The sequence below is a fragment of the Leguminivora glycinivorella genome, chromosome 6 (assembly GCF_023078275.1).
Source record: "Leguminivora glycinivorella isolate SPB_JAAS2020 chromosome 6, LegGlyc_1.1, whole genome shotgun sequence".
NCBI lineage: Eukaryota > Metazoa > Arthropoda > Insecta > Lepidoptera > Tortricidae > Leguminivora > Leguminivora glycinivorella.
The window spans coordinates 12,430,367-12,443,810 of NC_062976.1; the positions used below are offsets into that span (position 1 = coordinate 12,430,367).

The 13,444-nt window shown below is 36.8% G+C and overlaps 1 protein-coding gene across 1 annotated transcript in view; it reads right to left on the bottom strand.

The window, feature by feature from the left end:
- The window catches only part of LOC125227334 (collagen alpha-1(IV) chain-like), a 36,220-nt gene extending 22,790 nt beyond the window's left edge, over positions 1–13,430 (bottom strand). The window contains exon 1 of the mRNA XM_048131625.1: positions 13,298–13,430. Within this exon, the coding sequence (XP_047987582.1) occupies positions 13,298–13,384 (87 nt within the window). The 5' untranslated portion in view covers positions 13,385–13,430. The remainder of the gene's footprint in view (positions 1–13,297) is intronic.
- Positions 13,431–13,444: the final 14 nt, after the last annotated feature.

Below are 13,444 nucleotides of genomic sequence, written 5' to 3' on the forward strand. Positions count from 1 at the left end.
TTTAAAACAAAAAACTTATTTTTTTATGATTTTTTTTTAAACATGGTCTAAAAAAACACTTTTATCGAAATTTGATTTTAATGAAGGGTGTGTAATGAAATCGACATGTTTGGATGTACCTTTAAATTTTATAAAAATACAAGAGAGATTTTATTTTTAAAGTAATTAAAACAAAAGTTATTACCAAAAAAACAGTTTTTGACCCTAAAATTGTTCAACTTTGATGCCAAATATCACAGAAACAATGAGCTGTGAAGGAATTATGAGATACTATTTTGTTTAAAGACGATTTAGAAACTATCATAATATCAATGGATTCAAATCGAAGGTCATTGGCGCTGGGAACGCCCTTAATGAAGAAATGTAGTCCAAATAACGCATTTACCTTGGTTGATATATATCTTTTTTTTTTTATGGGATAGGAGGCAAACGAGCAGACAGGTCGCCTGATGGTAAGCAATCACCGCCGCCCATGGACACCCGAAACACCAGAGGTGTTGGAGGTGCGTTGCCGGCCTTTAAGATGGGTGTACGCTCTTTTCTTGAAGATATATATATATATATATATATATATATATATATATATTATGAAAATTTTAGGAAACATTGGTTTTATGCTAAATATTACAGGAAAAATATAATCGTGTTTGTATCTTGGAAACTTTTTTTTTAATTCACAAAAAACTTTTCATATTTTTACTTTCAAGTTACCCACCCTTGCGAATGTATGTCGTACTTCAAATTAATACGAGATGTTACTTAAACCGTCTTCTTTCCAATAAAGTAAAAACTGTTTAAATCGGTTAACATTATAAAGAATTATCCCTGAAAAACCAACATAGTATACAGGTCGCACAAATTAGTTAGCGAATTCACGAAGAGATGGCGCTATACACAATAATGCTCATTAGTACCTATACTTTTGTCTTCTAGTCAAGTCATTAGAGTTATATGAAAACATGAGATTATTTTAACTAGGTAGTTTGAAAGAAAGTTTGTACGGGACCCTCGGTGGGCGAGTCCGACTCGCACTTGGCCGGTTTTTTTTATCACATTGCCCGGTCATTTTGATAATGCTACGTGATCGTTGGACAATTTGATGGTAAGTTTAACAAGTTTGTCTAAACGCCATTTTTTATCACATTGCCCGGTCATTATACACATGATCGTTGGGAAATTTGATAATAAGTTTAATAAGTATACTGAGTGTTTCCTAACAAATAATGAAATGTAAATTGTGCTTCTTTCATGAGCATAGGTACTTTTGTTGAGTAGACTTGAACAATTAGTAGTCTTTCGATTTTTTTATACAAATTAATTACCTATTTCCTTGTACGCCATCATCGTTTTAATTGAAGTAGACTTTAAAGTATAATAAAAATGAATACAAATTATTTTATTAAGTTGTTGATCAAATAGTGGTCAGTCAGGTCAGTAAAGATGATCATAGTTTCACAAAACGTACCTATTATTAAAAAAAAACATATTTCAAATAGCGGTTACAGTACCTAAAATTTTAAAAAGTGTGAAAATCCCGAAAACCAGGCGACTTTTACTAAACCTTAATGTCGATTTTCTGGACCAGTATAAGGTGCCCTCTTGGTGGTTGAAAGGTTGTCCATTAATTACCGGGCACCCGGTATAGTGACTGACCGAGCATAGCTGTTCTTTTCCGGAATGCTGTTATGCAGCATCCCCCTGACCCGGGGAAGATTTAGGGGACTCTCACCTCGTGGCGCAATGGACGGATCCATTGTGAAAGAGGGGGATGAGTCTACACCGGCGTTTCACTATCTTTGCCGTTCGTACGAGTGCACTGGGAACGAGGTCATTTCACGACGGGCCGACCTCTCACTACTCAGCATAGCCTCCATTATACCATGTACTCGCTACATCTACAGGTCTGCAAACCTCGTTACTGCCTTGAAGGAAGCTCTTTCCGCAGCCCAACGACTGTATTCTCCCATTGTGCTGGCCATATTGTCTGTCGAGCCACATTTCACGCTATGATTGGTAATACCTGCTAAACAAACTAGGCGTTTCACCATCTTTGCCATTCGTGAAAGTGCACTTTTATCATGGCGCTTACCGGTACCGTGCCTTATGGCTAGAAGCTAGTCTGACGGACCGAAACTCTTTATTGCCCTCTCCAGACATCATCCATAACCCTGCCTCACTAAGGCTCAAGGCGATCTCTGCTCTGCGGCCTATATCGGACTTTTCGTTTAACTCTAAATCATCTATCATAAGAGTTTTAAATGATTCACAGTTAGTTTCATAAGATTTATATTAACCGGGATATAAACCGTGATTACTTTTTTGAATTTTATTGAAGTCCCGATATTTCGACGCAGTTTCATGCATCATCATGAATTCATGATCACGGGAAACTGAAGACAGCGGGTGGATGTCAAAGTTGCAGCGGCTGCGCGTCTTTTGTTGTTCGATATGAAACTGCATACAGTTTCTTGAACAGATCGGCACGAAAGTATGCTGAAGCTACGCCAATCCAGCTATTATTAGCTTTGCTACATGTTTTATTATTACTCTGCCCAACAATGGATGGGCATTATGTATAATGCCCGGGTGTCATATATATGATAGATATATATATTCCATTCATTTTATCTCATTTATTTTTACGAAAACCTTATTTTATTAAATTGACACAGGAAATCCGTGTTTGAATATAAAACACTAATGTTATGTTTTACGTCTAAGTATATGGGATCACCAAGTCATTGCAACCTTTGACATATACGAGTATTAGATATGATATGACCGTTTTTATAAATTGTAGACAATTCTGTAGTTTCAGTAGGCATTAACATACAAACGTTGTGCCAGTTCTTAAGAGTCGACCTAGTTTAATAGAAGGAAATAAACTTAGGTACTTATCTTTTTTTACATAATTATACGTACCTAAACTGCCTACCCACCGTAGGCTAATACTTAGATAAAAGCGTTCATTTGATTTGGTGTGTGGTAAAGAATTTTGTGTACTTATTAGGGGAAAAATTTGTTCAAGCCTTGGAACGCTCATAATGCACAAGATTCCACATTTCGAAGCACGCGCGACCACAGACCAACCCCTATAGACATCTATTACAAGACGACTCGCGGTCGCCAGCCTTCCTAGTATTTGCACTGATATAAGCGCGGGCGCTCGCCGTGCCCGATCAGTATCGACCAAGTAACAGACCCGAAAGCAGCGCGTGTTTTTCGCACTAAAAAATTGGAAAAGGGTATTTTGATGCCTTAAAGATGTCCACCTGTAGTGTGAAATGGTGTGGAAAGGTAACAAGAAGCTCAAATTTAAAAACAGACGGCTTACATTCCACAAATAAGTCATATTTATAATTTATTTAGAGCCGGCATAGGTCAACTTACATTGGCCACTTACGCGTCAGTAGAGGGACATACAGTCATACTTCTGTCCCTTTTCATCTGGCGCGACTGCCCGCCGTCCTTGAAACGGCCAATCACAGCGCGCTTAACACATTCCCCGCCCGCTCCTCGCACCCCAAACACTGGTGACTCGTATCGCGAACAAAATATACAAGATTGCTACTCTATAGGAGGTTCTCTGTGACGCGCGACATTCGTGGTTTAAATTCAAAATATTTTTCATCACCCTCACACACTAAATGTGCTATTGCAAGCAGGCGGAGCGTGAGTTATAGAAAAATCGGTTTCCCAAGGGAGTTATGAATATTTTAGTACTGTACTTAACTTTTTTACATTTATTTACATATTTTTTACATTGCGAGTGTGATGAAAAACATTGTGTGTAACTCGGGGAGTATGAATATTACAAACTCGAGTCTTTAAATCGCTCCGGCGGGATTTAACTTACTCTCGTTAGTAATATTCAACTTCCTCCCCTTGTTGCACAATGTATTATTGCTTACTCGGGTTTCAATATTAGCTCGAGAGATTCGGAAAGGGGTCTTTTACCCTCCTAATAAGAGGGACCAAAGTGGCACTTTCCTTTCAAGATGACATATGCTCACAGATGTCATAGATAGGGATAATTATCGTCACAAAACTGACAGTGAGTTAATTTTTGTTAACAACTTACGCTCATTGGGGGGCCCCAAATTCAGAAAATGCTCATAGACAGTCTTAGGTGGTAAGGTGGATGACATATAAAATCAAAGTCAAAACATGAGTGCGAAATCTTTTCCATGTAACGGAATTTGACAAACGTCAATACTTATGAGGATTTCATATAAACGGGATGGGATAGTTTGATGGGGGTGCGTCGCAATCTTGCGTGAACCGCTCATCCCATCCCTTACTTATGAATGTAACTTATGAATGTAACTTATGCAGTTCATTCATAGACTGTATACTGTATTATTAACAACGTTGAGTTTATTCTTTTATTAATAAAATCTTTTTTAGGTCACGCGGCCATGAAATGATAAGGGCATGTTGTTGCCAGTAGATGAGTTTATACCAAATAAAAATGATAAATGATAATAGAGCAAAGGTTACCGTAACACTTGATATAAAGACCAACGAATACACTAAAGTAACTTGTATTGAGCAACACACTTAATTGCATGTAACACTGTTTAAAAATAGGGTATACTGGCTAGGTTATCTGCGGCTAGCGATCAAAGAAAGCTTAATATAACTGAAAACATACCCAAATACAAAGTTTAAGTAAAGAAGACTGAATGCTAACTTTGGTGAGTTGGGTGAGATTGTTGTAATTTCACTGTTAAATTTCAGAGTCGATTCTGAGTAGGTATACTTGTAATGTAGACACAGAAAGTTTAACTCTGTAGATACGAATAGAAGTTTAAATACTTCGTCTTTGAAAAAAAAAACACCCCTTGAGATAAGAATGTAAGGAAACTTTTTAATAAGTGAGAGCGTTAGTACATTTAGAGCTGATTCTGCTCACACCTTTTGAATAATCCACCGTGCTTGATTGTTATTGAAATTGATAAAAATACACTAAACAATAAGTGATCGATCAACTAATTGAACCACGACGCACTTGCGAAATGGTACAAGTAATAAAAAGAACTTGAATACTTTGTTGAATAAGTTGAATTTATAATTTTACACCCAAGCCAGGGTAACTTAGGACGCCATTGTGTGACGACGGTTGTAAGACGTTTACTTGTCCAAGTTACTCATACTCATCGTGATCACTGATTATATATTTTAAGTAAATGAAGGCTAATCTACCAGGCCACTTGATAAAACTTGCTGTTAAAAATTAAGAGGAATTGCGCCGCATCTTAATCGAAATTCGGTCGTGGTCGCAAAAATTAAACATTTTAAGCAGAAGACAAGTTTTTGATAGCCTCTATCTCTGACATTACATAATCACAGTCATTGTATATATTTATGTTATCGCTACAGTATTAATGAGCCAGTATCAATGAAATGCTAATTGTGATGGCAACTTCGGTTATAAACGATAAGGCTTTGCCTTTGACTGTGATCCGCTAACAAAACATTACAAAAGATGCGTAACTCATATACCAGTTCTTACAGCGTTTACCTTCACAGTATCCGACTAATCCGACCCGATCTCAGATGTAGGAATAGGAAGGATGTCAAAGGCAAATATCAAATATGGCGCCTTTAAGGCTTTTATCGGTCTTACATTCGATATCGGATCGGATAACGTTAGAAACGCACGTATCGTTAATAACTACTGTCCGACCGAAACATGTTTTGCTGAAACCGAAAGTTCTAATCCAAATTTAGTAAAATACTAGCTTTTACCCGCTGCTTCGCCCGCGTACTAAAAGTATTTTTATTCAAACGTATACAAAAATTAAGATTTTCATTTGGATCCGTAGGTTTCTCTGTAGGTACATTTGTCTGCGATTATTTCGATTACACATAATACTATTGTTTTTAAAGAAATGCTTGCAATGATTGTAGAAATGTTACCACATCGACCACAGCGTAGGTAGTAGGTATGAGTAGGTATGTATTCTATATACGCTGTGGAAACCTTTATAAACAACCCACATAGCCCGTATTTCGACACTAATGGTCGGTGGGTAAAAAGTACTTTCTTGCATTATCCCTTACAACAACGATCCCTTCCCACTGAGCCGCCTGCTTTTTGCACTGCGTTTTACACTGCCTGCATATCCCTCTAACGATACCCATATTATCCCTATCCCTATCCCTGTCCCTGTCCCTGTCCCTGTCCCTGTCCCTGTCCCTGTCGCTGTCCCTGTCCCTATCCCTATCCCTATCCTTATCCCTAACCTTATTCCTGTCCCGGCCCGTCCCGTCTCGTCCCGTAGCGACTACATTAATATAAGGAACCTACGTGCCAAATTTGGAATCTCTAGGACCAGCGGTTTCGGCTGTGCGTTGATATGTTAGTCAGCCAGTCAGTCAGTCAGTCAGTCAGTTTCTTCTTTTATATATTTAGATTTAGAATGTTCGGGAAAGTTCTTATATTTTCTAGAATGTTCTAGAACGTTCCAAAACGTGTAAAACTTAATGTTGTTCATAAGAATGTTCTGGCCTGTTCTAAAAATTTCTGAAATGATCTATAAAAGTCCAGAATGTGTGTAAATGTTTCAATCGATATGGAATGTTCTAGAAAGTTCTGAAAACTTATGGAATAATGTAGAAATTTCATAAATATGTAAAACTTAATTCAATTTAACACATTTTGGAACGTTCAACATTCTAGAAAATATTAAAATTTTCCAGAGCATTCTATATCAACTGTATTCAGTTTTGCACATTTTGGAACGTTCTAGATCATTCTAGAAAATATCAGAACTTTCCAGAACATTATATATCAACTACATTCTGTTTTACACATTTTGGAACGTTCTAGAACATTCTAGAAAATATTAGAACTTTCCAGGACATTCTATATCAAATACATTCAGTTTTACACATTTTGGAACGTTTTAGATCATTCTAGAAAATATCAGAACTTTCCAGAACATTCTATATCAACAAAAACAATAAAAACAAAATTAAGTAATTTTTATGAAAAATAATTTTAGTAGAAAAATATATTTCAGTCATGTTCTATATCAACTACATTCAGTTTTGCAGATTTTGGAACGTTCTAGATTATTCTAGAAAATATTAGAACTTTTCAGAAGTATCTAGAACTTTCTAGAACATTCCAGATCGATTGAAACATTTACACAAATTCTGGACTTTTATAGATCATTCCAGAAATTTTTAGAACTTTCCAGAAGTACAGATATATAAGTACAGATGCACTTACCCACATTTTTTATATTGTGTGACACATTTAAAATTATATTGCCTGATGCAGAAGTAGAGATGTACAGTACAGAAGAAGGACAGATATATATTTTTTTAACATTTTCGCCACCCACAGCCACCCACTTCCACCCACCGCGACCAAACTCCCTTACTTTCATCTAGAGACCAAGGCGTATTTACCACCCCAACAGGGGGTTGATTGGAATTGATAGTGATAGAGAAAACCCCGGACATACGTACATTAGCGTTAGCATTTTATATATGTATATAGATTTGGGGCTAATAGTAGAGCGGCGAGAGGGTCTCGGAAAAAGTTGATGTGACTGGAGAGTATACTGCTGACAAGTGGTATCGTTGTGATCGGTAGACTTTACTGAGTACGAAATAATGACTTGTCGCATTCTCAGACTGTGGGGGGGTTAACTATGACGTCACAAAGATCGCGATCCCGGGTTTCAATTTTTTGCCAATTGGTCAAGAACCCCTTATCCAATTTTGAAAAATGAGGTGTCGATTGAAAGCGTATAACATGCTGATTAAGATTTCTTATATGTGAAAAGTATAGTTTTGTTAGTTATTTTTTAATTAACAATAATGCAAAAAATACTTTTTTTTTACTCTCTTTTTTTATTTTTGTGACTCAAAAAGGCAATCAAAACGGCCACTTAGCTAAAAAATATGTTATATAAATCATTTAACTACATTATTAAGCTATCTGTTGCTTTTTAAATTTCTACGATCGGATAATAAATAAGCAAACTACAAGCACATACCTGTAGGCGGGGAGTACCACTTGACACGCGTTCCCATACATTCGGCGTCTACCAAATTACACCTCGCGCAAAATTCGTTTCAAGCAGATATACCTCTAATCTTATTCATCGTAACCTATCAATATTGGTATCATTTGAAAGTACAATTAAAGTACTTTAAGAAACAATGTCAATCATTTTCTTAAAATCAATAATCGCCAGTCTGCGGTGGTTACAAAGGAAAAAAGTGGGTATGCAATTTGACTGGTTTCCTAGGTTTGATACCCTAGACGAGTTTAAAAGGGGAGGTAAAGGTGACTTATGGGTTGTTCTCTGGCCTAAAAGCTACACAGAAGGTCAGGGGAGAAAAAAGTAGGGTTTAAGTTTAGTTTTAAGTTATTTTTTCTTTTATTTGTTGATTTTATTGTGTTTAATTTTTTTGTAATTTTATCAAGGATACCGTTGGTTTCTTTTGCTGAAAATTCCCTTTTTTATGAGAAATCTGATGAATTTCATGGCATTTTCCGATAGAGACTAAAATTAACTTTCAAATAAGGCCACATAGTCATACTTTTACTTATATAATATTAAGGGTAATACCAAGTAATACCGTTCGAACTCAAACGACTTAGAGGTGCGGTTTTTTGACCCAGTAGGTATTAAAAAGTAATCGTAAAATCAAAACGATTGGACTTCGGTCGTTATACATATTAAATCACTAAAATGAAGTTACCTATAATATTTTAGTAATTATAATCATCACTTTTAGCCACTTTTCTCAAAACATAATTATTCAACAGAAGTCAAGATAAGATTAAGAGCATATTTATTATTAATAATGCGTTATAAATATGGAATAGTTGTTGGGGTACACTTGTTAGGTACATGCAGCTCCTGCAAATACACTCAGTGTCAAAAAAATCACACATCTCAATCGTTTGCGTTGAAGCAGTATTGACCCACATATTAGAGAGAGAGCAAGGCGCGCAGGGCGCCTCGTAAGACTATGTGTGGCACTGAGGAACCAGTGAAGTCAGGTCTATGGATTGCTACACATTGGTCTATGGATTGCTACATTATGTTCGTGGTCACGGGTAGACCCGTGACCACGAACATAATGTGATGTTCGAAACGTCGGGCCTAATATAAATGTAAGTGTTTACGCGATTAAGTCCCGTTTTGTTCTAAAATTATGAGTGCAAATCGTGTTAGTCTAAATCAATATAAAAGAAAAAATAACTTAAAACTAAACTTAAACCCTAGTTTTTCCTCCCCTGGCCCTCTGTGTAGCTTTCAGGCCAGAGAACAACCCATATGTCACCTTTACCTCCCCTTTTAAACTCGTCTAGGGTATCAAACCAGTCAAATTGCATCCCCGCTTTTTTTCTTTGTAACCACCGTAGACTGGCGATTATTGATTTTAAGAAAATGGTTGACATTGTTTCTTAAAGGACTTTAATTGTACTTTCAAATGATACCAATATTGATAGGTTACGATGAATAAGATTAGAGGTATATCTGCTTGAAACGAATTTTGCGCGAGGTGTAATTTGGTAGACGCCGAATGTATGGGTACGCCCTGCCTACAGGTATGTTCTTGTAGTTTGCTTATTTATTATCCGATCGTAGAAATTTTAAAAGCAACATATAGCTTAATAATGTAGCTAAATGATTTATATAACATATTTTTTAGCTAAATGGCCGTTTTCATTGCCTTTTTGAGTCACAAAAATCAAAAAAGAGAGTAAAAAAAAATATTTTTTGCATTATTGTTAATTAAAAATAACTAACAAAACTATACTTTTCACATATAAGAAATCTTAATCAGCATGTCATACGCTTTCAATCGACACCTCATTTTTCAAAATTGGATAAGGGGTTCTAGACAAATTGGCAAAAAATTGAAACCCGGGACCGCGATCTTAGTGACGTCATAGTTAACCCCCCCCCCCCACAGTCTGAGAATGCGACAAGTCATTATTTCGTACTCAGTAAAGTCTACCGATCACAACGATACCACTTGTCAGCAGTATACTCTCCAGTCACATCAACTTCAAAACTAGACAACTTTTTTCAATTCCGCCGCCTTACTATAATGCTAACCAAGTATGATCCATGCAAATGAAAGAACAAGGTGCGACCGAAAGCTTCAGCATTTTTTGCACCGAACCGAAATTTTGCCAAAATAGTTTTTTTTATCGAAACCGACCGACGAAGCTTCGATCTGATATTTTAAGTACTTAAGTATCATAATTGGACAGAAAAATAAATCAATCGTGTTAATTAAGTTTTTTTTTTATGTAGACTGTATTTTACAATTAAAATCAAATGATTCTAACGTGTCGGTATTTTTTTTTTCAAGTTACCTAAAGGTTCAGATTTTTTTATTGTTGCGGGACTTATTGGCCTAAAATTAATTAACAATTCCAAGATGGTTTTGGTTATGGTTGGTGGACCTTTCCGATGTAATTTTCATTACGTTTAGGGCATATTCTCCATCGGCCGAAGTGTTTTCCACCTGCTAGCCAAAAATTGAAAAAGCGAAAATGTATGCACATGTTATGGACAATGTGGACCAAATGAAGGTACATATTAAAACTAAGACTGAAGCTTGGCCTTTTAGAAACATCCTGCGGTCACAGTCCCAGCCCTAGAATATTTTTGGTTATTGTATTAAAACATACTTAACTAAAGTTTTAATTAAAGCTAATAATCAAATTTGTCTAATTACAATTTTAATAACAATGATGTCATGCTTTGAAGCTGTTGTCTTGACGACATCGGAGTCGTCATCGAAAACGATAAGGCGAGATAAATAATAAATAGAAAACTTTGTATCCTATTACTTTACACCTACATTTCCAATTTTCCTTATCTCTCCTACACGGTGAAATAAAAAGGACCGTTCAAACTTTGCATAGTGACTTTTGAGGTCATAATGAACAAGATTTACTATTGGACCAATGCTGAAATCGCAAAAAAAAATTGGCCGTTTCACGAGTTTCGACTGTCATGAATCATGATGCCGCTCATTTCTATGGAACGACCATATTTGTTTTCGCGGTTTGAGCATTGGTCCCATAATAAAAGTTATTCATCATAACCTCAAATGCTATGCAAAGTTTGAACGGTCCTTTTTAGTTCAACCTGTATATCCAAAACTATTAAGATTTTGAATAACTGGTTAAGAATTAAATACTTTTTTTTTATTCGTATAATAATGGCTTTCTGCTACCAGGGCACTTTGCCAATGTCAAGTAAATTACAGAGATATATAAAACAGTATAAGTAGTTTTTTTGCGAACGAGGCCTTCGCGATGCACTGGAGGATAGCTGGAGCAGCAGTACAAAGCATGATGGCGGCCGGGACCACGAACTGCCGAGTGATGTCCGTAGAATTGGTTATTCGTATCTCCAAAAGAATTCTTCATTAAATGCACTCTTTGCGCAGGCTATTCACTGCATAATATCCTATCAAACTTATACATTAAACAGCAGAATGCAAAAATAAAAAAATATATCGGAGGACGATCCGCCATGTTCCACGGGTCAAACGAAAGTCCAAAATTAAATACTTACATATCCGGTTGTTCAGTGTCAAAAGTAACGTTTCTTGACCAAAAACGTCATTTTTGACACCCACAGATCAGGTTTATGGATCCGAATCCATGAATGACTAAGTATATTTAATGTATGTAAATCCTGAATGACTGACTTACTGATTGATAAAGGAAGAACCGAAACGGCAAAAGCTATACAGTTGAAATGTACGCAACAGCCTATATTTATGAAGCGTACAAGAGATAAGAAGCGATTTCGAAAGATGTCACCCCTAAAAATGAATGTTTGTTTGGGGATCAAATTTTATTTGAGTTAGGAACTCGCAACTTCGTAAATCAGGGTATCTAGCAGTGGCGGCTGGTTAAAATTTCAGCTAGGCAACACTGAGCAAAAAGAAACCTTTTACATTAGGTACTTTACTAGTAATCAATTTTAGGCAAGTCGGTGGGAATCGGCTTGTATGAATCAGCCGCTGGGTATCTAGCCAACGTTACAATCGCCTACGCTTCGTAAGCGTATCGTAGCTAGCTCTTCCCATCGCTCTTCAGATATATTCTGCAGTCGATCTTTCCTGTTCTAGCTACACTGTTGACGGTGCTGAACATTTTAGTTCGTACTTGCTTTTGCATACTCATCAAATAAGTTATATCACCTCCATAGAAATCTGAGTACTGTTTTAGGCATGCACCTACTTAATTAACTTCACCATAATAGGTTCAATGAGATTGTGACTTGTGACGTAGTTAGTTACTTTTAGGGATCAGACGGCCGGCGTATCATGCTTCCAATTTTATCACTTATCTGCGTGGATAAGACACCTGTCACTCTTACACTGACATACTTGCCAGAACGTGACGGATGCTTTATCCACGCAGTTTAGTGATAAAATTGGAAGCATGATACGCCGGCAGGTAAATACCTAAGTATATATGAAAATCACAAATGTTCTCTAAATTAGACACATCAAATAAATATTACATATAATATTGAATGAATGCTAAGCTAATCTTAAATTTCAACTCGAAACCAAATGAACTAAGTGAAAGTGAACTGTGAAATAAAAAGAAACTCTTTGTTTCAAGGGTGATTTAGTTCAGAATAGAAAATTAAAATGGTCACGGAAAGCGGTTCAAGGACGAGGAAATATAAGTTACTAGTAAAAAGTTGTCAGTTGCGTAAGGTCCGTAAGGAGTCAGTTAGATCCTTAACGGCGAGCAAAAAGTAGATTCACGGGTTCTCCGCGATATAGGCGAGTAATATCTCGGATTCCGTTTCAAATAGTCCTTACTGTACGGTATTTAGTATTTATAATGTGGCGCCATGGTAGAGCAGTGTATAGGTTCAGTTCACCACATATATGTATATTATATAAAACATACTCGTGACATTACATAACGATTTTATATAAAATCATCTGAAAATACGATTATATTCACGCATCGAACATATTGTTCAGTCCCAACCAAAACTGAAAAAAAGTCTGAAAGAATTGCTTTTATTTTTATTCATGTGTCTATACATTATTAGTTTTGTTTAACTATCTAAAACCGGATATATTCTTGCGCATCTTAACGTTGACTACATGTTATTAAATATGTGCTGAAACTTAACGATAAGTTCAGCGCTTATTCGCGCGTTGATGTCTTTTTAGCCGGTAGAGGTGTTATATCGCGAACACCTGAGTCTTGCAAGCTCTACCTGGCCACTCGGACCGTAACACACGTGAAGATGAGGGTACTTACTGCGGAGGATGGGGTGGCTGTGAAGATGAGGAGCACGCAGGGCGCGAGCAGCAGCAACAAGGGGCGCGCACGCGCCGGGCCCGACATGGCTGCGCCGCACTACTGGCCCCGGGCGCCGTGGAGCGGCGGGCGAGCGCCCCGGCGCGA